Consider the following 25,744-nt stretch of genomic DNA (forward strand, 5'->3'; position numbering starts at 1 on the left):
ACAGGTTATCATCTTCATTGTGAAATTTCATACCTATTTAAAAATGAGCATGTGTTTGTGGTTTAAATTTACAGGGCTTCAAGTGACTTCTCAATTGCTCTTTTTATAATCAGTAAACTATCATCAAAATATTAACATGCGCCTACATGAGAGGGCCATCTTTTGACTCTTTTTAAAGTTACTTCACATAAGCAGACAAACCCTACCATGTCATACCATACAAACAATTTTAATTGTGTAGTTACAGTCAATAACCACTCCTAATCAGAACATTTCTGCATAAAGAAAATTGTGATACACTTATAAAAACAGCCAGCTGTAACAAAATAGCTGTTTTCATAGCCATAAACTCATAAAAAAGAAATACACCTTTATACAGAAATTTTATACAGATGTAGCTTTAAAATTGATTGTAAACCAAAGGAAGACACATTGCAAACATCAATTATTTTCACATTAATTGCATAATTTTCTAAGGTGATCTATTAGTTTTATTTACCTAAGCTTATTTGCATGATAGTAAAAATTGCATACAACAATAAGAGTGAAGCTTATAGTATGAATTGCTTGGATAACATAGAGCACTTTTTATAGGCAACTGTGTAAAGCACATTTTCTCTATTTAAAACTTTTAAGACACTTTGTTTTACTGCCCATCAAAATACATTTATAAATAGAAAAGAATCAGTATGGTAACAAGAGAAGCAATATTACATTTAACGGAAACTTCCAAAAAATTAATTATAACATGATGCTGCAGGATCTACAAATAAATAATGAGGACTAAATTGTGTTTCACATTTTCTTTTCCTTTTTTTTTTTTTTTTTAAAAAAATGTAACAATGAGAATGAAAAAAAAATTACAGTGAACTTTTATTTCCAAAATAAAAACGAATTTGAATTACGGCAGTGCCATATAATACAAGGCATTTGTTGGCATATGTCATCTTTAAACTGCATTCCACAGTCTATAGTTCTTTTGTAACATACAATAGAGTAACAAACTCTTTTATTCTTTTGTTTTTTTTTTTAAAATAAGGGGCGAGTTTCCAAAGATCAGTGTGGAGTGCTACAGAAATAATTAAAGGAGAGAAAATCATAATCACAGAAGTTATAATGCTTGTTTGAGGCTCCAGAATAATAATAATTAAAAAAAAAATCACTGGTTTCATGCTTACGGGGTACACACCTTGGTGTGTCCCGTGAACACATATTTTAATACCAAACAATCCTCAATGCTTCACCTGGGGCTGCCAAGCAGTTTGTAAAACAGAGTAAAACATTTAGTGCAGTCTGTATTATCCTTTCCCAACTTTTCTGTTTGTGCAAGTTTCTGAAGATTCATTGGCCAAACAATGAATGACAAAGGTCTTCTGAGAGAATGCAAGGTGGACTCTTCATTTTGTTAGCAAATACCAGTGGCACTGTTGAGTGAAAATAATACTTTGATCTCAGTCTTTTAAATCCGCATTAATGTCTGTATTTCCTTCCACTGACAGCTCCTCTTCTAGTTTCACTGAAAAAAGGGTGTTAGCATTTTTATCTTGGACACTCTCCTCTAAATCCTTAAGCAATTCCTCTTCTTTATACTCTGCCACATCCACCTCTAGACCGGAATTGTCCTTCAGTTTGCCATGGTGCTTGAGATAATACCGTTGGTTCTGAAAGAACTTGATGATGGTGTACTTGGGAAGGTCAAGCTGGGCGGACAGAGTCTGGATGGCCTCTTCATCCGGGTATAGGCCCACATCTTGTATGAAACTCTGAAGGATTCCCAGGGCTTCCACGGAAATTTTTGTTCGTGGCCGGGTCTTCTGCCGGTTCTCGTCGTCTGACTCTGCGGACGAGGCCACAGTGGGCTGCCGTGGGGGGAGGCGGGGGCCGGCCTGTGCCTGTGGCTGCGGCTGCGGAGGGGGAGGCACCTGCTGCTGCTGCTGCTGCTGCTGCTGCTGCTGTTGCTGCTGCTGCTGAAAGGAAACAAACAAGACAATCAGCTCTGCTTTCTCGGGGTCCCACACAAAGCCCTCTAGGGCTAGAACCGTGACTACCAATCCCACATATGGCTTCTTTGATAGGGACAGAGATTCAGAAGGAAAAGGCAGGCCAGCTAAATGGCCCACAGCATTTAGGAAAAATAAAAAATAAAAATGAGGTATGAACTGATACAGCTCTGGGGGACAGGGGGGCGGGTGGTTACCATGCTGACTTATCAGTGATCAGTGGAGGAAGCGAGAACTCAGTGCTCTGAAAACAAGCCATAAACCCCATCAGAAGGATACGCATCAAAGGCGAAGACAGCAGATCAAATGGTGATGTAAATAATTAACAAAGATTTAAAATGAAGATTTGAAGAGCAGAGATTTCAAAGACATTTCAAAAAGGTGAGCTACAGTGTAGAAACCTGTGTTCTGCTCCTTTTCATCGGATGGTTAAAATGTGGACCAAGAATAGAAGATGAGTGTCTGGTCTTCTTCAGCTTTATCTCTTCTAGTCCAAAGGGTTTTTGAGATTTTCACATTTGCGCATTTGCTATCAGGCAGTTCCAATTTAATACACACATAATTTCTTATTACCAAACTGCACTAGGCTGATGCTGCAAGATTTTTTCTTACCCCAAAATAAAGGTTCAATCTGCTGTATGACGGCGAGTGATTGTTTTGTCTATAGAAAAGTCAGATGTGATTAGGATTTAAATTTAGTGTATACAGACAGTTTTTCATAATTAGTATCTGTACATGTGCAGTAATTTCCACACACAATTATACATAACAAATGTGTGACACATGCACACGCTGTGTACTCGATATCCGTAATTCTTACCAGCAAAGCAAATCAACCTGAGTCCACGGCAAAATATCAGAACATTTATACTGTGCCTGAGCATTTCCTTCTATCCCCCTGAGAAGCAATTTTAGTAAAAACAATTTACATGTTCAAACAAGTACTATTTTTTATTACTTACATATCTTTCTCTTTCTTGTTTTGTTAAACTGTTAAGTTTTCTAGGCTTTCAAAATGATTTTAGTACTGGATATCCTAAAGGAATGTGCTTTGTCAATTTGTTTTATCTTCAATTCACACTCCATAATGTTTTTGTCTTGGTAGATAGATAACTCTACTATTATTTTAGCTGTATACAAGTGTGTATATATATATATATTTTTTCTTTTCATAGCAATACCAAGAAATAATGCAGGTGATTCAACAAAGATGGTAGAATTTTAGGACTCTGGAAGACAATGGCATTTTCCTTTGAAAGAGAAAGCTACAACATCCCCTTAGATTTAATAGAAATAAGTAATACGGCTCAAGTTCAATTCAGGGAGGCCACAAGGACACCAACAAACTACCTGATCTCAGAACTTTCCAAACTAAATTCACGAGGGAGTTCCTTCAATGGATGAATAGAGAAAAGCCTGTGACATGCCAACCCAAGTGCAAGGCGGAAACACATGGCCAGTGGTGTCTGGCCACAGGTCTGATTAGCACATCCTTGGCAAGTCTGAAAATCGTGACCCAGGGACCAGGTCTTTACGCCACCCCCTCTGTGTCTCCCTTTCTTGCTGGCAGAGGTAACTTGTGCCCGCTCACCTGAGGAGCAGCACCGAGCCATGGTGCAGGGGTCGGCAGGCCTGGCAAGAAAACTCCTCTAGACTCTCCTTTCCCAAGGGTGGAGGGAGAGGGGCTCTAAAGGAAAGACAAACAGACATGACTCACCCCTAACCTGTGTTCTGTGAGGGTGTGGGGGGACAGCTACAAGGAGCAAGAAGGGCCACCATGAGTATAAAGCAAGATTCCAATGAGGTATCCCTCCCCTCTGTTTTTTGGACAGGAACCAAAATAAATTGTGATTCTACAAATTTCCTCTACAGCAACAGCAATAATTCTTTTCCTTGGGGGAATATGGTATTAATTAAAAAATGTGTGTAGGTGGTGTTTTCGATCCTCAATTAAAAAAAAAAGAACAATAACAAAAATGTTAAGTTCTCACACATAAACCCGATACTAACAAAGACACGCATGCCAATCAAGAAGTCTTAAAGGGGGGGTTCCTATCACTCTGGGGGTAGGGTGGTGGGAGGAGAAGAACACAATAGTAGGTTGGAAAGGTATGTTCGTTTCCTTTTATCCCCCCCAGCAACATGGCTTTGCATGGTTCTCTCTTACTAAAAAGCCTATGTTCAGACGGGCAGAAACAAGAGAAACGCTAATTTCCCTATTAAGTTTAAAGCTTTATTTAAAGCTTTGCTATATTGAATTGGCCAAGGTAAACGAACCTGAATCTGCTCTGCTGGAACATGGATAATATGGGGCGGCCTGTCGCCATGGTGATGCACCGCGTTGCTCTCCTGTTCATAAATGGCATCACGTTCTGGCTGAGGAAGACTGAGGAACCTTCGGATCATGGAGAGGTTCTCCCACAGGGTCCTGTTTTCTGGAGAAGGATCTTCTTTCCAGCGCAACAGCTCGCACAACCATCCCTTAGAGACAAGGGCATAATAGGTCAGTTCCTGGCTGTGAGGGGGGCAAGCATTTCCCATGAGAAGCTAAGAAGGAAAGATGCCATGAACTTTTTCATAAACTCTAAACGCTCCAATCTCCTCCAAATACTTTTTTTTAAACTTGTTAAAAGAAGATAGCTGTGGCTGTTGAGGATGCAGGCTCTGTTTCTTTTTCTTTTCTTTTTTATTATTATTCTTACTTTTTTTAGAGACAGAGTCTCACTTTATCGCCCTGGGTAGAGTGGCGTAGTATCACAGCTCACAGCAACCTCCAGTTCTTGGGCTTAAGCAATTCTCTTGCCTCGGCCTCCCAAGTAGCTGGGACTACAGGCGCCCGCCACAACGCCCGGCTCAGGCTCTGTTTCTAGTAAGTGCTTCTAATATCTTAAAGGAGGAATATATTTTTCAGATTCCAAGGGCTAGAGAGCATTTATCAGGACTTTGCAATATATGAAACAGAAAAACAAAGTTGAGTGTGCTTTCTGGTCTAATGAGTGACTATCTGTGGATACTGAAGATACTTAAGAATGAGCAAGACAGATTTTAGAAATACATTTTTTTCTAAAAGGATTTCCCAAGCCTGTCATTTTTGCATTAGGAAGGACACTACGTACAAATATTTGTGTGTGTGTATGAAAGAGAAAGGGCACGTGCAATTGTGTCAGCATAATAAATAACCAGAGTGAGCATGGTAAGAATTCTCTAGGAAAGAATTCTCGGAAAAAAAAAAAAAAAGATCCTGGAGGTTTATTTTTTGCCTACGGCAATGTGAGCATTTGTCAGGCAAGAATTTTAGTAGGTTTCCTGGGTTGAGTTAAGAGGGAAGGAAATGCCCTCCCCATGCCCAGATTTTGTGGGTCCATCAGAATACATTTTCTAGCCATCACCTCGGTTGCCATGATGAACACTAAGCAATGCGGGGGGATGGGGGGAGATGAACAAGGGTGTCCCACTCAGATCCTCCTCCCCCAGCCAAGGCAGCCACCCTTTAGCTGTTGTGCTGGCGACTAACACCTCTCAGCTGTTCTCTCCTCTGGAGAAATGTCTTGGAACCATCATACCTGGAGGCTTAAAAGTCTATACCACCTCCTCACTGACCCCCTCACCCCAGGAGGCCAGTGATTGGGTGACCCAGTGGTGCAAAGTCCTGCCCTGTTTTCTCGAAATGGCCAACTGAGTCTATACCCTTCAATTTCCTTTCTAGAGAAGGTTATCACTATTCTTCTTGCTGTCTCCCTCATCCATCTAGGGCAAGACTTTGCCTGAAGCCGTATTCTGACTGAATCCCTTCCTTGTCTCCACCTCTCCACACTCCTTCCAGGGCCCTCCCCAAATCCTGAGGAACCTGACTCCCCATCCCAGGCTCTGCTATGAGGGGTTCTGACTTAAGACAAAGGAGTTTCTTGGAAATTTCAAGTAAACTATCTAAGATAGGAATAAAAAGAATACATTTCTTTACTATGTGACTTTTAGATGTAGCCAAGGAGGGTTTTGTTATTTTGTTGGGGGTGGAACCAGAGGATGGCATGAATTTCTTTCCCTTCTCAAACTGAACCATTAAACAGAAAGTACTTCTTCTGATTGCCAAATTCAGTGAAAAGTAGCAAAGCCTGTCCTGTTCTCTCCAAAAGTGTCTACTTGAGTGATTTTAAAAGAAAAGATAGAGAACTGAGACATTAGCTTCCCAAGACCTTCTAACCAGCTAATAGTGACTGATGCTAATCTCGTGGGTTCTACTAATTTTTCTAAGAGAGTTTTGATTCTCTACTCAATAGGTTTTTTTTTTTTTTTTGCAGTTTTTGGCTGAGGCTGGGTTTGAACCCGCTACCTCTGGCATATGGGGCCGGCGCCCTACCCCTTTGAGCCACAGGCGCCACCCTACTCAGTAGGTCTTTTAATTAAACAAATACATACATGGGATGGTCATGCACTCATGCACTCATTCAGTGCCACGGAATGCATGATTTGAGGGTAAGAGAGCAGGCAATAAACTGAATATTTACCTGAAAGAATATTAGCTAAATAAAACAATCATCCTTGTGATCACAGTGTCATTGAACATGCTTCTCTTCTAACCATGGCAATTCTATGCTAACTTCCAGAATACTATTCATTTCAGCTGTGTTTATGTGACTATAATATTAACTACAAAATGGTACTGAGTATTTGAAGTATTTGAGACCCTGCTTATGGTACCCTGGAGATGTTTACTTCATCTTTTACTGGTAAATATTTGCTATCTGCCTTAAGCCATGAAAATATTATACATTTTCAACATCTAAGCTATAATATTTACCTCTAAATATTGTTGCTGTGTAGGCTTTAAATATATATCTTTCAACGGGCTTGAATATTAACTGTGGGTAAGATTACTTTCTCTCTCCCCTTTGTCTCCTTCAGCTGTATCGACTGACAGGACAACTATTCTTCAACACAGTAAATCACACAATTTTATTTACCTTTCAAGAGAAGTCAAGAGGTTCATAAAGAAATGAGCAGAAGACATTTTCAACTTAATGAGCATTCTACTGTTGCAGTAAGTGCTAAACACTGAGCATTTAAGATTTTTTTTTTTTTTTTAGAAATAAATGCTTGTAACTAAAAATTGCTAAAAGTTAAATTAAGAATGATTCATATAAGAGAAGCCTCATGGAGAAAGCTGAAAAACTCCAGTGATTTTTCACATCCTTTAGAAACTTTTTAAAGTAGTGCAGAGATCCGTTAGCACTTGGATAGATGTGAAAAACATGTGGATCACAGATGTTCTTTGGAAAAGAAAATCATTAGTTCTTTTAAAATGGCTAATAATGATAGCTAATTCCTAAACAATCACACTCATGCTGGTTTAACAAATATTTCAGAAAGAGCCCTGACTCATTCAACAAATATTTTGCTCATATTGTCACTGCTGTGTCTCTATACTTACGAGATGGATCTTTATTTTTATTAATTGCCCATGACTAACATAACATTTCCAGTAGTTTGCTATTAACCTTTGCCCTTAAATAATACTTCTAATTCCTTATCTAAAAATAATTTGATGAATTATAAGTTGAAGCATGTCTCCGCTAGCCTTTCAAGACACATGATGATTTTTAACAGACTAAAATCAGATGCTTCTTAGAAAAATATTTAACGGTGCAGCTGGGAACTGTTAGCTCTGCAAGGGTATTCCAAAAAAAAAAAAAAAAACTAAAAGCAAAAAGGGGGACTGTGCTTATCTCTTAAGAAATAATGGAAAACAGACATTTGGACATGTTTGTTCTTTGTCAGTGCAGAGAGAAAGGGCTCATTCCCAATTTACACTGGCAAAAATAAGATTAAAATATTCTAATACTATTTAAATACCTTGGAATATTTTGACTACTTCAAATCCTATTGATTGTGACTCTATTAATGATGACAGTAAGCTGATCTACATTTTGTGAAAAGTGACTAAAGAAGCCAAATGCTCTCTAATTACCCAATACCTCTTTCCAGGTCAGTTTTCTATAAGCGATATTGTTACAGCAAATAAACTTGGGAAGACAATGAGTATGTCAGAATATATGCAATATCTGACAAACAAAAATAATGATTCCCCAAATGCCACACTGGCTTTTAAATTGTTAACTGTATAGATTTACTGGGGAGAAGAGTGATGATGAAATGAAATGCATTGCTTTGTTGCAAAATGTGAACATAATTATGTTTTTAAGAGAGGTCGTCTTCGGGGCTTGATGTATTATAAGACCATAGGCAAGAATAGGAAACTACTCTTACATTAAATTAGGTCACAACTGTTCTGAATAGTAAAAAGGATAGGATGAACAGCCTCATGAGACCGATCCACTCTCAGAAAACTAAAACGGTACAAAGATCAACCTAAACTTTAAATGTAGTAAATTTGCCAAGCAACATTACACTGCATACAAAGAGGGCAAAATATAAACAGTAGCCACATGTAAATAAATTAGTAAAACTTTCAGGATGTTACTACTTTTCAAACTGACAAAGTTTAATTTGACACCTTCTGTTCTAAACCCTTTGTTTCTATTCAAAATCACGCCTTGAGCTGTTGCTATCAATCACAGCACTCCCCTATTACTTAAAAAAACTGGCATGGACTCTGAATAAGCTGAAAATGCCATGCAGATGAATTCTGAGATAATATGTTCAAACCTGTTATATACAACACAAATCCTGTAAAGTTATGTATTGTAAACCTACATTTATTGAGAACTAAAAGTCTTAAATCCATCTGCCACAAAGGAAATACTGTTATGTACTTTATAGTAACCAAGAACCATCTGCAAATGTCTTGCTACCGTAAGCAAGAAAATGGTGCAAGATGCTAACCCTAAGATGCATGAAATAAATAACATTCTTTTGAGGGGTTTTGGTGAGGGATCTCTTAAGGAAATACAAGGATGAGGGGGAGAAAAAAAGGAGAAAAGAAAATGCAGAAAAACTGCCAAATCAGTACTGCAAAAAAAGCCAAACAAATTCAATGGCAACACAACGGCAATTTATTATGGTCCATGAAACACATGACTGTATGCTCATTTTAAAGGAAAAATTAGCAGTTCTAAACTCAATATTCTAATGATGTGCTTTACTGACAGAATCTTGTTGCACCACATTTAAATAAAAATCCTGGCACCTTCATCTCTCAGCTGCTAATTTCCAACCAAACTCAATCTCTGATTTCCACTCCACTCTTTTTAGAACAGTTAATTCAAGTCAATTCACTTCTAACATTTTAACGGATAAAGGGTGCACCGTGTTTTTAATTGAGTCAGGAAACTATCCTCCTTTCTCAAGTGAATTTCTTGTACCTATGAAGTCTCTCACACATAAACAGAATCCTTACAAGCCAGGCCTGTGATAAAGCCGGGGTTATGTAATGAAACTAGTTTTCTAAGAGAAAAGAGACTTCAGTACTCTCTGAGAAATAAAAAAGTCATTTAATGCAATATACATATATGTGTATATTATCATTATATACATGTACATTTTAAAACTAAGAGCTATGAAAAGAGAAAGAAAATGACAATTCCTGCTGCAACTAAGAAGAAAAAAATACATTTAAAAAAATAGAATGGCAATTTGAGTTCTAAAAAACAAAACATTTTAAAGACTGTATTTATTTCTCCTCACCCTCATCTCTTATGTGTTATTTGCAGAAGTATTTTGTTCCAATCTCTGGGGCATATAGTATAATAATATATGATATTAAAAGAAATCGATCTAAATAGGAAAGCATCTGATACAAACATTTTAGTGGGAAGCATGAATTACATTTTAGCAAGTAGTAGGAACAAGGATTAAGTACATAATCCATTAAATAGTACTTCTAACAAAAAAATCAGTATTGTAGACTCAACTACACCAGGCATTTTGAATGAGTACATTTTCAACAACAACTAACTATAAAGCTAGCAATTTATCATTCAGCAAATAATTTTCTACTTTTAAAAGAATCTGTAAGTGTTACTTATGCTAATGAAGACAGTTTTTAATCTGCCCACAAACATGCTAATAGAGGGCAATTTTTTTTTTATTTACAAAGCTGTCGGCACTCAAGGGTAATTTCATATCTGTGTTCTATAAGGGGAGAGGGGGAATGGGTTCTAATTGTCAGACCTACTGAATCCCTCACCTTCAGCATAAAGGTTTAAAGATATCATGAGAGATGTTTTAAACCACCCCTTTTTCTGCGTGAAATAAAACCTCACCCATTTAACATTACAGCTTACAGAAGGGTTCTATTCTCATACCTTTTATGCTTTATATATACTCTACCTCAAATGCAGTATTTAAAACATCACTTTTTAGGGAGCCCTAGGGCCAAGACAGAGACATTTTTGAGACCTAATGGAAATACAACACCACTGCTAGGTGTGAGGCCTGAATGCTTCACATACCAACTTCCCACTGATTTTCATGAACAATCATAACACTCTGAATAGTGAGAAACAAAACAGTGGCAAAGCAATACTGAAAGCATTTTAAATTATTTACTAGGTTAAAAGGGTGAAATGATACTCTAAATACATCAAATTTCATCATCTAGGCCATTTCTTGGTGGCAAAGTGGTATTGATCTTTCCAAATGCTTAAAATTAACTATTTTCCAGAAGGTCATTATTTGATTAAAGGCATTAAAGTTGAGGGCAAGAAGCGATGTACTTTTTCTTCTTCCTCATTCAAATCATCATCTAATTTAATAAAAACCATCCCATCATGTCCTGTAATAAAAACGCTTGTCTTAAGATATTGTTCTTTACCTAACATATTAACCTTTAAATGTTATGAAGTTCTTTAGAAGAAAAACCTTTGCTAAAACAGATTATTCTATAACATAATGAGAGGCCCCCACCATTAACATTAATAAAGATACATGTTCTTCTCCATGGAATTAGTAGAAAAAGCATTAATCTTCCTCCAGCTTCATAACATCTACCCTGTGTAAAGTGAAGGGAATTTCAGCAGGCACTATGAGTAACTTTTTCTGCTAACACTGGTCTTGCTAGAGAAAACATGGAAGATAAATTAGAACAGCGATTTGTCAGTCAACACATTTTCCATTCTAACAGTAGCAGATCATATTAATTTTATTTGAAGATAGGTTTTAAAAAGAAATATATTTTTAAGGGCATTTGTGTTTGTGTGTGTACCTCCCAATACCTTTGTTTTCAAGGTATGCTTCTTATTACTTATCATAATAATCTTTTAAATGGTTAGTATTTTTAAACTCCAGAACTGTTACTGTTTTAAAATTCTCTCCAGATTCTCCATATCACCTGAAACTTTACGGATTTCCATCTTGGGGTAGTAATAGGATATGAAATAGCTATCAGGAAATTTCTCACTTGAGTAAATTTTTGCCACTTAAGACATTAAGAGGTTAAGCACTTCCAACAGAGTTTCTAGAGACTTGTTATTATTAGCATAAAGAAATAATGTTTACACAACCTGGGTTTCTATTAAAATTTAGTGAACATAGAAGGAATACTTACAAATCACTAGTAAATGATCTTTATTTTTTCAATTTTATTTAAAATCTCATCAGATACAATAGTGAAGAATCATTTTTTTCTAGGGTTTTTGTAAGTTTATCTCCTTCCTACTTTCTCAAAGCCACTGACTTTAAGGAACACATAAATGTGGTGGTTTTCTTTTGCTACAAATTGTTTGCTCCGTAACAAAATTATCAGATGACAACTTGGCCAGAGTTGATAAAGGTTCTTATTTTAAAAGGCTGTCAGGCAAGGAGATCTCATATTTTAAAGAACATTTCCAAAGAACTTGAGAAGGGAAAAAAGAGAAATGAAGATAAAAGTATGAAATTCTATATAACCTATTAAAACAGTTAGCAAGAAGATGATCTCTTAATTTGACTGAAATAGATAACTGCCAAAGAAGGCCTGAATTCATTTTTACCACATTAGATTTGGAAAACACATACTTTAAAAGTTTAATATTCATGGACACTTTAAACTTACTTTCAGTACAGTTTCTTCAAAGTGGAAAACAAAACAAAAATATCCAGGGGTCCTCAAACTACGGCCCACGGGCCACATGCGGCGGTGTGATTATATTTGTTCCCGTTTTTGTTTTTTTACTTCAAAATGAGATATGTGCAGTGTGCATAGGAATTTGTTCATAGTTGTTTTTTTAAACTATAGTCCGGCCCTCCAATGGTTGAGGGACAGGGAACTGGCCCCCTGTTTAAAAAGTTTGAGGACCCCTGGCTTAGACTATACATGTGTTTGATACTAGAATAAGGACTTTTGAGAAATAATTTCCTACCCTTTTTAACCCTTTAGCCTAAAATATGTTTAACATTACGTAAACGTCAGTGATATGATCTGACTTGTGTTTAACTCTTAAGCACTCTTTCTTTAAATTTTAAGTTTCTCCTCATTTCCTCGTAGCCAGTGTCACTTAAAAACAGAAAGTCAATGTTCCTTTTTCACTAGTGTTAATCTCCACTTCTATCCTACAGAATGGTCTATTCCTTTCCAGTCTCCCCAACACTGGCCAGAGCTGGGGGCACCTTTTCTTTGAATTACTATTTAAACAACATTCTTTTTCATTACTTCCAATGGACGTTTTGAATTCTGAACAAAAAACTTTGAAGCACTCATTCCTTTTCTTCTCTTAGGGGGAAAAGTACATTAATAATGACCAGAGCTTTGGCGAAGCATAGAGAACCACTGTTACCATACAAGCAAATTAATCTGATTTAATTTAGTCTACGGTGCTCCCTGACAGGTAAATATACAGATTTCATTAAACGTTGTTAAATATCCTTAACCATCTTCGTGATGACCCTGGAGATGAAAATCACTACACTGGTCTTCTACTTTCAAGCTGACTACAGTTACCATAGCATTCAATATAACCTTCAGTGACTTCCCGATCCAGGGAGAAAAGTTCAGATTCCTGAGGGCTGCACTCAAGGTTACTTCCAATTGTACTTATATCCTAATTCATTGGACTACTTTTTAGCTATTGGCTAACCCTGCCCCATATTCTATTCTCAGTTCCTCACAGAATTCTAAGGGAGAAGCCTCTTCTCTTATTTTTTGCCCATCCAGCTGTCACTACTTCTTTGAGACAGGCTCAAGCACTTTCGTACACTAATAAAGGGTAACATCCTGTAGAGGCATTTTTCTAAGTGAACTTGAGCAAATGACCTTCCTCAGCCTCATTTTGTTCCTCGTCTACAAAATGCAGACAATAATGCATTAATCTCAGAGGACAGCAGCTGGTACACGACATACAAAACATTCGGCCCAATGTCTAAGATAACTACAGAAAGGTCTAATAAACATAACTGGAAGTACTTGCCTTAAATGCATCTTGGTATTTTCCTAAAGACCTGGCACTCGAAGCTCAACATCAGTGCAAGCAGCACATGATAAAGGTCACTGATGGGCAGACCTCCAGCGAGGTCAAGAGGGGTGGTGTAGTCAGTAACGCCTTCACTGATAAGAGTAATGCTGGCTTGGCTTTGAAGAATGGGGATTATGCTTATTTAAAGAAGTTGGATGTATAATCAATAAAAGATGGAATGAATTTTGTTGTCCGAATGCTGGGAACAAAAGGTAGACCAGTTGCTTTTAACTTGACTATGCCTATCATACTTTTGCTAACTTTTTAACATACTTTCTTGGTAATACAACTTAGTTACTATAACCTCATATCCTCCATTGACTGTACTTCTATGATCTATTTGTTAAGAAGACTGGGTTTTAATTTGAACATGCACTCAACCACTTATCAGCCCTGTAAGTGGTTGTACCCTGTACATAGGTTAAGGAAATTACAACTAAAGATAGGTACAAATATTTAACTATAATAATGTTTAAATTCACATTAACTGTGATAGCAAAATTTAAATACTACAACCTAAATGTAACTCAATAGGGAATTAAATGGTATGTATAAAAGATACCAATGAATGTGAAAAATATCCATGCATGTGCAATATGTATACATATAAAAAGGATAAACTGGGATATTAAAAGTGGCTATCTCTAGGTAATTGGGAGTATTTTTATGTTCTTCCTTTTGCTTATCTTTTCCGATTTTTCTACAGTGGCTGTATGTACCTCTTTTGTAATTTAAAAAATATATATATAGTAATCAGCTTTAGCTAAAAATCTAATTTTTCTTGCCTGTTTCTTCCATAGCCAAATAATCATAAATTCCTGTCACTTCTTCCCACTCAGATAAGTCTTGAATTTATTCCCTCTTTTCCATTCCTACTGCTCTGGTGCCCACAGCATTTCTTTCATGATCTGATACTGACGGGTTTCTTCAAACCAGTTTACCTCCAACTCTGCTGTCTCAGTACGCTTTTGTCACAAACAAAGGTAAACACGAATACCCCTTTCAGTGGTAAACTCTCCACTTGCCTTCACCCAAAGGGCCTAGAAATACCCTGAGTCTCACAGTTTAATGAGGAAGTGAAAAATATGGCAAGAGGTTCAGCACAACAAACTAAAGTGACAGAAAAATGGGAAGACAGAGAAAGCTATAAAAAGGACCGAATAGTCTGGACCATTGAGTGGTAAGAAACTTACACACCTCTGTAATACCTGAGGGCTCATGAAAAGTCCAACAATTTTTATTCATAATGATGCTGTGTATTTTAAAGAAATAAGGTTCAAGCTGAGCTTAGCATAAATAGGTTTAAGAAGGCAGGGAATCATCACGGAGTTTTCTGCCAAATACAAATACAGTTGATCCTTTAAAAGAAACTTATGACAGCAAACTTCACTTTTCCCAAATCCCTCAATCCAAATAAATGTGTTCTTATACTGTAATGTTATTTTATTTATGAAATAAATTTCTTATATTGTTTCCTAAATATTCATTTTCCTGTTCACCATAATGAAGATCATTAAGAAGAAACATGTAGCTAAATAACTGAATATACTATGTGCAAAAAAAAAAAAACACAAAAGTAGGCAAAAGTAACTTATAAAATGAATATTTTTAAGGTGATGATTTACTTAATAGGGTGCTTTATTTGTTTAAAAAGTAATTTAATACAGGTTGTTTTAGACAAATATTTCTGGCACTGCATTTTAATGGATTTATATAAAATTTATCAATACTACAGTTATCTCCTAAAATGAGCTATATTCCCTATTATGCATATTTAGGGGTTGGGAATTAAAAATTTAAATCTTCCTTCTATGATGTTCTAGGAGAGATAACAAAGAATTTTTAAAACCAGGAAAAGGCAATTTGGGATTCTAAAAGTTATAGGAATCATATTCTAAGATGAACAATCAAGTGAACAGGGTCATTATGAGCTCCCCACTTGCTTGTGATTTTGCTGGTAAAGTAACACCCGTTCCCGTTTTGTGGCCTAAACCACGGCATTTTATCCATAATGCAAACCTGCTCATCAGAAGTTAGCTTAATTTGAGACCCAAATTTTATGATTCACAAGTAGGTATTAAAAAAAAGCAAGCATAAATATTTCTAGAAGCATCATGTACGTCCAAGGGATGATGTCTGGGTTATAACTTTACCAAGAAAAATAGAGATAAGAGAGGCTGGGGCTCTGCACAGGCCATCTCAGTCAGTCCTCTGACCCCAGTTTACAGCTGGGGAAAGCGACCTCAGACAAGGGTTCAGGGAGAACAGCAGTAGTGAAGCAAACCCTACCCTATCCCTCTGAGCTACTCCTGCCTCTTCTCCCACCACCCCACCCTCGCTCCCTCGGGAATATGGTTGCTTTTCTGAGGGCAAAATAGTGAGCAGAGGAAATCTGCTTTTGAATCATTCCAACCTTCCACAAATAATTCCCAAGTGCCATCTATGTGCCAGCTACTATGCAGGCTAACAGCAGATGAGGGGGTGGACACAACGGAGATTCATTTCTCCAAAACTTCTTGTCTAGTGACATAAGAACCTCTTAACATCCGGTTTAAGATGATACTAAAAGCATAATTTGGCAAAATGTTTCTAATCCAGAGGCAAAGGGATTCTCTCCCAAAGGCTAGCACTTTTGTGGGCTGCTGAAAATGCTGTCCACAAGGTTTTGGGTTTTGATTTTTTAAATGTTATTGCAATTAATGCAACCTCTGCTTAGGTGCTCTGGAGAAAAGGCCCCATGAAAAGTAAGTACTCTGAACATCAAGCAAACAAAATATAAATGTTTCTCAGGTAAAATCAAGAATTTCTCAGTTAATGTAGTCTAAAAAATATGTTTTTCCCCCTCTGCAAAATTCATCACTGAGCTCATCTCTTGTGTGTCATGGACCCTTTTGGCAGTTATGCTGAAATATGGCTATCAAAAATTTGTGATATAGGAATATATGTGCTTCTTTATTAACACACTAAATAACAAGATGTAGCAACAGATCTAGTAACTACTATAATTTTATAGTGATGAGCATAAATGACATTTTAAGATAATCTGCAACAAACTTAAAGAGATACGAAAAGATTTGTGCTTGTTACTAGTGATCAATTCATAGGTGTTGCTAATACTAATATGATTTGTTGCCTATATTGATAATTGAATAAAATGCCAATGTTCATTAAGAGGCTAGAGAAAATAAAGATGTGTTTTATTTTCTAACCAAGTTCATGGTCCCCTTGGGGAAGGCAGTCCACAGGTTAAGAACCCCCGAAGGCCTCCCTGCTCTCCCATATGTATGTATGTGGGTATCTACATACATACATACCAAATATATACATACTTACACATACACACTCACATTTGAAACATTGTTCCAGAACTATCTTAAATAACTCTTAGATTAGAAAACCAGAGTATTTATGGGTTTGTGAAACAAATTTCCTTTTGTCTTTTAGGTACTAAAAGATCATTCCTCTCAGAAATGTATTAACTAGAGGAAACGGTTCACTGCCAGCACAGGAGCCTTACCTAGACCGTGTCCTGAGGAGCTCCAGTCCTCCTCAGCCCTGTTTCTGCTGTACCTTGGTTATATAAATGTAGGGTGGGGCGTTGATAAGAAGGTCCTTGCCACAACCTGATTCTCAGGTCAATCAAAATGGAGAAGACGTTCATCTGATTTACGTATTTCAGTTCTAGATGAGATTTAATTCATTAAACAACAGCTCTACAGCTTAAAGTTTTTTGGTTGATAGTTGCCAAACATAGATACCTCACTGTTTCCTTACTCCTGTTACAAACTTGGAGAATGTGTTTGTAATCTCTGAATAAAGCAACTGAATTTTACCCTGGTTATGAACTCTACACCATACAAGTCACTTTAAAGGTAAATCAAATTGGCAGAGTATCCTTTGATAAACAGCTATTGGCCAGGAGAGGAACACTGGTAAGTTTTTCCATGGACACAGAAGGTTCCCAAATACAAGGAGATAAGATAGCAGGGCAGATGCAGGATGGAGGCAGAGAAGGAGCAGAACAGTGGCATGGGCTATACCAGGCAGGGGGGGGGAATGGAAGTGCCTCTGCCAATGCTTGGAAACCAGCCCAAATATACTGGCCTTGTTCTCATCACCACTTCTCAAAGAACAAATGGCTATGAAGTATTTGCCTGTCAGACTGGAGGACAAAGCAGAAGGCAGTAGTTAAATGAAGGAAATGAAAGTGAGTAGGAAAGGTGAATAAGGAGAGAGAAGTAGAAAATAACTGAGCATATAACTTGACAATATATGGGGCTCAATGCGAAACTTATCCAGAAATCTAAACACAAACTTCTGTCTAGAAGTTAAGTTTGACAGATAAGTCATTAGTCCTTATGGTTATACAGGGTCCAAGGTAGTCTCTTTAATCAAAATACTAAAATGAAATCTTTGCCCATTAGGCTATTACCCTTCCCCCAATTTCCAAACCTACAAGCAAAAATTAATTGCAAGCCAGAAAGAAAGATGGCAATTTAGATGCTAACAGCTTGGCATGGACTGAGCTGGATTTCCTAATAGTCTGTTTGTGAATGTATACTTTATTTACAGCCTTCACTTCCTTGGCCTTTACTTATTTTACCTAATCTGCATTTCATTTAAACCACCAAATACTCCATCAATGAACCAGTCAAATAGCACTCATGGTAAGTAGCATACTTGGGTTGGTACCATAAGTAAAATGGGTAAACATTTACAGGGCACATTTGGGGAAGGACGCTTCTCAACAGCTCTTAAATGTCACAGGTGCCCATTTATAAACCTGCAATCAAGATATTCTCTCAAATGAGGGGTCATTCCCTGCTTCCTTTCGTGTTTACTTCGTATTTTGTTGACCTCTTGCAAACCTATGATTTCTCATGGATCTAGTATTCTCATTATGTCCTATTCTTTCCTCTTTAATGTGCTATTAAGGTTTTTAATGTGCCAGGAAAAGTTCAAAAAATTTTAAAAAGTAGTTAAAAAGTAGTTAAGGGTGGACCTTCAGGCATCAGTTAAAAAGCAAAAAAGACTCATTTGAAGGAGACTCTTTAGCAATCTGCAAACCATCCATGCTGACAATCACTGCCCTCCCACATATTACGCCAAACCCATTTCCCAACTAAATCCAGCTCATTTCATATTCTACACTGTACTGACCCTGTTAGATCTCTGCAAGATAAAAAGACAGCTTCCAGTCATCTATTAACAAGTTCAGATGAAGAACATACCAATTTTGAGCTCATCTCACACTGTGTAACATGAACTCAAACATTAGATTCCAACAACCAATTCTACTAACTATATGACATTCATAAATAACTCTTATAGAACCCCAAATAGCACTTTACCACGCCCCCATTATTTAAACCTTTCCTCCTCCATGACTCACTCTCAGGTACAGAACACCTGTACCTTTAATCAAAAGTAGCATCTCCCATACTTATGCACCTGTTTCAGTCACAAACTCATAGAACTTGAAACTGCAAGGTACATTAGACTAATATGAGCCAACCTATTTTACTTTCCTGAAAGGGAAGTTCAACGTCTTAGAGGTTGAAGCAATTTGCCTGGGGGCTACACAGTGCTAGCAGTGGAACTGGGACAACCAATCTGCAATTCTCAATGTTTTCTCTGAAAGACACAGTACATGCATAAGTTGTCAAATAAATCATCTGTGAATTTGTAAATTAGGTACCATTACTCCATTTCTATCAGTTGTAGATAATCAGGAGCCCTGCCCTCTAATTCCTTTTAGCTTGGAATATGATGTAAGCTACACTGCAAATGATATTGATGACTTTAACAATGATGATGAAAAATGAAGATAATGGGTCCGGAAAAAAGAAAAGAATAAAGCGTATTAAAGGGAAGCACTTTTCCCACCTGTACATTTTCATGAGTATCTGAGAACACCAGAGAAGAACACTTGTAGAATGGATGAGGACAAAGCATTGGGTTGGGGTAGGATAAAGTTTGTGAACTACACGTCTATTGAATCTTTTTTTTTTTTTTTTAAGAGACAGAGTCTCACTTTATCGCCCTCACTAGAGTTCTGTGCTGTCACAGCTCACAGCAACCTCCAACTCCTGGGCTTAGGCGATTCTCTTGCCTCAGCCTCCCGAGCAGCTGGGACTACAAGCACATGCCACAATGCCCAGCTATTTTTTTTTTTTTTTTTGTTCTTGTTGCAGTTTGGCCGGGGCCGGGTTTGAACCCACTGCCCTCAGTATATGGGGCCGGCTCCCTACCCACTGAGCCACAGGCGCCGTCCCTATTGAATCTTGTATCTATGACTTCTTAACACATACATGTAAGTGTCCCCTTATTAGGGACCTAGCAGGATCCATAAGGAAATTTTAAATATTTCCTTTGGAAAACAGGATTCTCATAGTGTAATAAAACTTAATGAAAAGTTGTGTTCTTCCCTTGTACTCAGAATATTAAATATTCCAAGTCAGTCATAAGATTTACTTACCACCACTTTTCTTATCTCTTAGACTCATCCCCACACAATTATGCTATAGACAGCAAACTCTTTCTTGGGGACCCTAAAATATGAGTCACTACAAGTAGGGATGGGTTTATCTCAGATTAACAATGAGTGGCTTCATGTAGAAAGGATTCTGTGGTGATATCTGTACTCAGAAGGAGAGTGTTGTGATAGATGTGGGGATTGAACCAAATCTGCTACAGTAACTGTATCATATAAAATGACTACAAAGTTAAAGATTATGTTTTTAAAAAAAAAAATGACCTAAATTACCATGTATTTTGTTAACAGCTTAGATGGAAGAAGGGAAGGGTTCTACTAAAAGGTAAATATCATACTTTATTTTCCCTTTAAAGTGATAATCAGGATAAAAGAATGTAAGAATAGCAGAAAAGTGTTAGATTTTAAGGTTGGTAAGTACCATGCAGTAAATACAAAACACATAAAAAACTGCCAGGCTAAGAGAGAATAAAGTTCCACAAAAAAAATAGGCAAGTAAATATTTAAAAAAAAAAACATGAGAAAATTACTAAGCAAGTGGGAAAATGAATAAAGTAAGGAAACAAAAGGAAAATAACCACCATCTTTGGAAAATTGTACCTCTTCTCAGATAACAGACATTACCACAGACGTCTAGGTTCATAACTGAAGCAGTAAAACAAAAATAAAGATAAAGAGAAAAAGAGAGTCTTTTATTTGGCATTAAAAGACACTACGCTAAATCTATGTTTTAAATGTACTCTAAGGTGAACTGTTGTGACTGTTCTCCAGAGGTTTGATTCTAGATCACTACTGATCCTAATTCTTTCTTGTCTCCTCGCATTAGCTTCCACTAGCTTATCTGCCTTCTTATGGCTCTACCACTCTCCTGATTTTTATGACTGGGGTCTTCTGTGACTGGTGATAACGCTGGCCTTGCAATTAGGTATGGTACCTGCACATCCTTCCAGGTATCTCTGACGTTTCTATAAAAGCAGAATTCAGTGGTTTTCAACTTTACCTTTCAAAAATAATTCTACAAATCAACAAACTTTCACTATAAAATAAAGTTCCTAATTGGGGCCAATTTTGGTTTGGGATTATCTAGGATCTGACTATCAAGCCTAAAGCCTAAAGTAATAACTTCTCATTAAAAAAAAAAAAAAAGAGTGGGGGGGTGTCATTTAGAAAATTACATATACTCAATCATAGAAATAGTTTCAGAATTTATACTCAAATAGAAGTTCTAGCACTGAAAAAATAAAAAGACATTTTTTATTTACTTACAAAAGGTCAAAAGGACATGACATCTTCTACCGGACCCAAAAAAAAAAAGAAAGTAAGAAAAAAAAGAAAGATCTGACAGAAAAAAAAAAAAAAAATGAAAAAAAATTTAAAAAAGGAAGCCCTATGAAGAATACAATCTTTCCCCCATTTCAGTTTTGGTAAAAGTGCAAAAAAGGAATTTGATGAAGGTTTTAATAAAATAACCTGGAAAAAACTAAGCAACTTCTCTATTTTCCCAGACACTTAATTTCTTTTGATTCCATTTTATTTTTATTTAAGCACATCTTACACACGCATACATACCCCAACCCTTAAGAAAAAAAAAAAAGGCCCGAAATTTTAGTTACACCACATGTGGTTTTCATTTGTGAAAAATGAACAAGCTGTTTGTGGTTAAACTGTCTAATCGCCTGTTATCAATCTAGCACTGCATTCAAGATTTACAGGATACATCAGCTTCTGTGCCACATTAGCTGTAAAAGGGGGGGGTGGGAGGAAAGAGGAGGAGGAGAGAGTTTATCCTGAGGAATAATATTTCCAATGCAGCCACACTCGCACTACATCTGGTTGTGCTGGTAGCGGCAGTTAAATTGAAATATTTCACAGCGTGTGTCAGAAACATGCAGAATGGTAATTATGACAGATCTGATTAAGCCGGAGTGCCACAAGCTCCCTGGCCAGCGCCGGTTGTGCAGGTGTGACCTTGTGCGTGCCTGCGTGTGTAAATAAAATTAATTACAAGCGAGAGGGTGAAGGCTTCAGTGACATCACAAAGCGGAGAAACTCCCAAGGGGGAGACCTAATGGAATATTTTCCCTCAGTCTAATAATACAGTTCATATTGACTTGAGGTAATTAGTGGGATCATTAAAGCAGTTTTCCTGGCGTATTTGGCTGCCTGATCAGATTAGTGAAAATGTTCTTCAGAACAAGCCCTGTGTGGTCTGCCAGAGAGGAGGAAATAAAAAGCAACAAAGCATATTTTGGAATGATAAGCAGCGCTAGACTTTTACTCCAGAAAAAAAAAAAAAAAATCTCTACTTCCCTCTGGAGCCTCCAGATCTAATTGTCCTGTCCATTTTAATTCTTCTATTCAACTTGGGTATTCTTATACACATTCTGAACTATTTCTTCATTTCCCCTTTCCCTCTGTTAAATCAGACTGCTTTATCTTTAAAAGCCATATCCAACTCCCCAACAAATCTCTTCTAAATAAGGCAATTTTAAAATTGGGGAAAAGTATTTTAAATGACTGCTTTACTGTTAACTGGTAAGATGGGACAACTGGGAGAAGAAAAAAAAAAAAAAGGATGAGGAGAGAAATGCCACTTAAAATTCACCTGTGAAACAAAAGATTCCTCTCTTAACGTAACACCTAACAGAGATTTAAACATTTATTCCAATTTGGTTCTCAAAATGGGTTTAGTGTTGGATGAAGTTGGGGAATACGTTCTTCTAGCTGAACAGAAAACACAGTCCTCCTCGTCAAGAAAAGGGCCATTTGTTTGAAACTACTCTATTGAGCATGCTCTACCTTGCCACTGGAATAAGCCAAGCACTGTCACAGATGGCAGGCTCTGACAGTTCCCATCCGTAGCGTCGATACTCGACAGTTCAGCACAAGATCAGTGACATTCTGTCTCATTAGAACCACGCTAATTATCACAGCTAGTTTCAGGGGAAACCATGTGTTGCAATGGTCAATTTGAAGGAGTCTGTGCATCAACAAACTGGTAATAAGGATCAGACACCTTATTATATGACAGCATGCTGCCTATGATCTGATTTACGGAATCAGAGGCACTGAGGCGGCCGAGGAGTCTGGCAGTTTATGAAACAGTGTGTTTAAACCCAATTCCTGAAACATACTAGTTGAAAAGGGAATTGTTAAAAATAATAATAATAATATATATACACACACACACAAAGGCAACCAGAATAGTTGAACCACAAAATCAAAGAAGAAGAGATTTTCTATTAACATACAACAGAAGTAGATTGAGACTTAAGAAAAAAAAAAGCAACTTCATCAATTCAACAGTTGTATGTTAACTCCACAATTGGTTTGGAACTTACATTTTTATAAGGTATTAATTATAAATTATAAGTAGTTATATGTCTATTAATCTCTGAAATATAGATATATATTTTCAAATGGGTGTTCTATGATTTAACTGTGTCATTTTTGACAAGCAAAAACATTGCATGTCTGAAAGTGTAACAAGCACACAACAAAAAATGGATAATCTCTAATATTACTTTTTAAGATACTGAAGTCATTCTTGACAGGGCAGGAAAAAAACCTACACTAGAGTCATATTACTAACGTAAGTTCTTCCATCCTTGTCTTAGCACCTTTCATTGATGTGAAATTTTAATGGTATAGTTTCTTCCAAAGATATTTTTCTATTTTCATTTTGCATAAATGTATTTTCATAGCTCATCCATTTTGCAAGGATGAGCTTTATTTTCTTTTCTCATGTGAGGAAAAAAGAAGTTAAAATAAAACCTACCTTCAATATCAAAAACATAAAACACAAAACTATTGAGACTTCTGAGAAAACACTTTGTCTTTTAACTGGGTAAACTGTTACATGATTGTATCAGTGTTATCGTTGTGTGCTAAGTTTAATTAAATGACATTCGGGTTTAAGATTAATTCCTATTAAGAATGAAACCCTGTTGGTCTGCTCTCTTTTCTACCTGATCTTGTCCTAAAGAACTAACACTTCAACCGTCAAAGCCAAATATACAAGAATTTGCAAAAAGAGAAACCATAGAATATTCTTAGTTTATACTTTTCAGTTTAGGACAATAGGTAGTCTCAGAGAAAGCAGGTCTTGCAGACATTAACTGGTATACCCATGCTTCAGAATACATATACTGACTGAACTGTTTGTAAAGTGGCCCCTCCTATAGTGAATTTCCTTGCATTTCCTCAAATGGTGACCTAAAGAACTGGTCTAATATTCACAAGTTGATTCCCTTGAATCTTACTTGAAATTTTTCTTGTGACATTTACTAAAGATGGAGAAACTATGTTTCCTAGCTTATGACTATATTTGTAATAGTTAAATGTATCAAGTGGATCAAAGAGGAAAATGCATTTATGACCTTACATTAATCAATTTTTCATTTAGGGGAAAAAGTGGAAATTTTAAATTATTTGAAAGTAGTAACAAGATAAGCAAAGATCCTTTGTTAAACGTGTTGAAATGGATAATATCAAATGCCCAGGGGACTAAAAACCTCTTTACGTGACCTTTATAGCCAAAACTGTGTTGGGCAAGTGTTCTATTTAATAATTCTGGGCCTCCTGGATCAAAGCATAGATTTTTCTAAAACATATGCTTCCTTTTATAATGTAGAAATCTGTAAAGGACATATATTCAGATCCACCAATTTAACTACCTTTTAAAAAATCTTATAAAACAATCATGTACCTTCAAACTAGATTACGTCAATATATAAAACCATTCATTTGAATAGTTCTGTCTGCCTTTCAACTTGCAATACAAAATAAAAATAGGTCAACGTTTTAGAAAACTGAATCTAATATGGATCCCCAACATTAAGATGTAGAGATTTTTAGAGATGGCTACTAATGAATTCCACATCCTTCTTACTTAAGAATATAGCACATGGGCCTCCAAAACCATGTGTGAAACTTATCATGGGCAGACTGGTGAGATGCCGGGGCTACACGCTGGGCCGTATTACCTCTCTCCTCCTACTTTTCCCTCTTCTAGGGCAAGAAGATCCAGGGAAACCTATCCTGTATCCCTCTCAGAGTTTCCTCTACTCAGTTTTTCCTGAGGAAAACGGAAAGGAACTAACTAGAGAATGTAAAAGGGAAAGTTCTCTCTTCAGACACTGGCTGAAGAAAGCTTTGTCTCCCTAAGAGAGGCGGCTCCGAGGCCACAATGCAAAGATCTTTCCACAGACGGCTACAAAAGGATGTGGCACCAAGAATAACAGAAACCGTGACTCTCAAATCTGCAGGCCCTCCTGTTTGCCTTAAATAGGAAGCAACACAGGTGAAATCCTGTTGTAGCAAAGTCTGTTACAAGAACCTTCCAAAAGAATGAGTCAGCACAGAGTTTCAAACTGTAGCTTCCATGAAATGCAATTTAATTCTAACAAAATAAAAGATGTCTTCGCTAACATGCTGGAAATACAGAATGCAATGTCACTGGTTTCGTGATTTTATTCCTGGATTTTGTCACTATAGATTCCTATTGCCAGCAGTGAAGATTACATTTTTAGCCCTATTTCTAGCCACAGTGATTTGTGACATATGTTGTATTCGTGTTTAAGACATCCAATTACCATCTAAGGATTTCAAAACCTAAAGGTCAGAATCATGCTTTTTTTTAACCTACAAACCCAAGGAACACAGAGTGTTCTTTTTTTGTCTATTCCCCTTTTTCTCTCATTCCTAGCAGCCCTGAAACTCAATGATAAAAATCAGAAGGAGATGGAAGAAAAATATTTCAAATTATTTGGTCTTTTCTACTAGTTGTACTATTTTTGCAGAGTCAGAAATCCTTTCTCTTTTCTTTTTAGTGTTAAAACCCTACCTATATCAATCAGCTGAGGTTG

At 36.8% G+C, this 25,744-nt stretch overlaps 1 protein-coding gene across 7 annotated transcripts in view; it reads right to left on the reverse strand.

Moving 5' to 3' along the window:
• Positions 1–210: 210 nt before the first annotated feature.
• Positions 211–25,744, reverse strand: part of SATB1 (SATB homeobox 1) — a 97,856-nt gene continuing 72,322 nt past the window's right edge. For 3 of the 7 annotated variants that reach the window (XM_053598469.1, XM_053598470.1, XM_053598468.1), the window contains exons 10-12: positions 4,278–4,481; positions 3,592–3,687; positions 211–1,967 (exon numbers count right to left, since the gene is read on the reverse strand). In XM_053598469.1, the coding sequence (XP_053454444.1) occupies positions 1,452–1,967; positions 3,592–3,687; positions 4,278–4,481 (816 nt within the window). In that variant the 3' untranslated portion in view covers positions 211–1,451. The remainder of the gene's footprint in view (positions 1,968–3,591; positions 3,688–4,277; positions 4,482–25,744) is intronic. The other 4 variants (XM_053598471.1, XM_053598474.1, XM_053598472.1 and 1 more) reach the window with 4 other exon arrangements.

The sequence above is a fragment of the Nycticebus coucang genome, chromosome 8 (assembly GCF_027406575.1).
Source record: "Nycticebus coucang isolate mNycCou1 chromosome 8, mNycCou1.pri, whole genome shotgun sequence".
Lineage (NCBI taxonomy): Eukaryota > Metazoa > Chordata > Mammalia > Primates > Lorisidae > Nycticebus > Nycticebus coucang.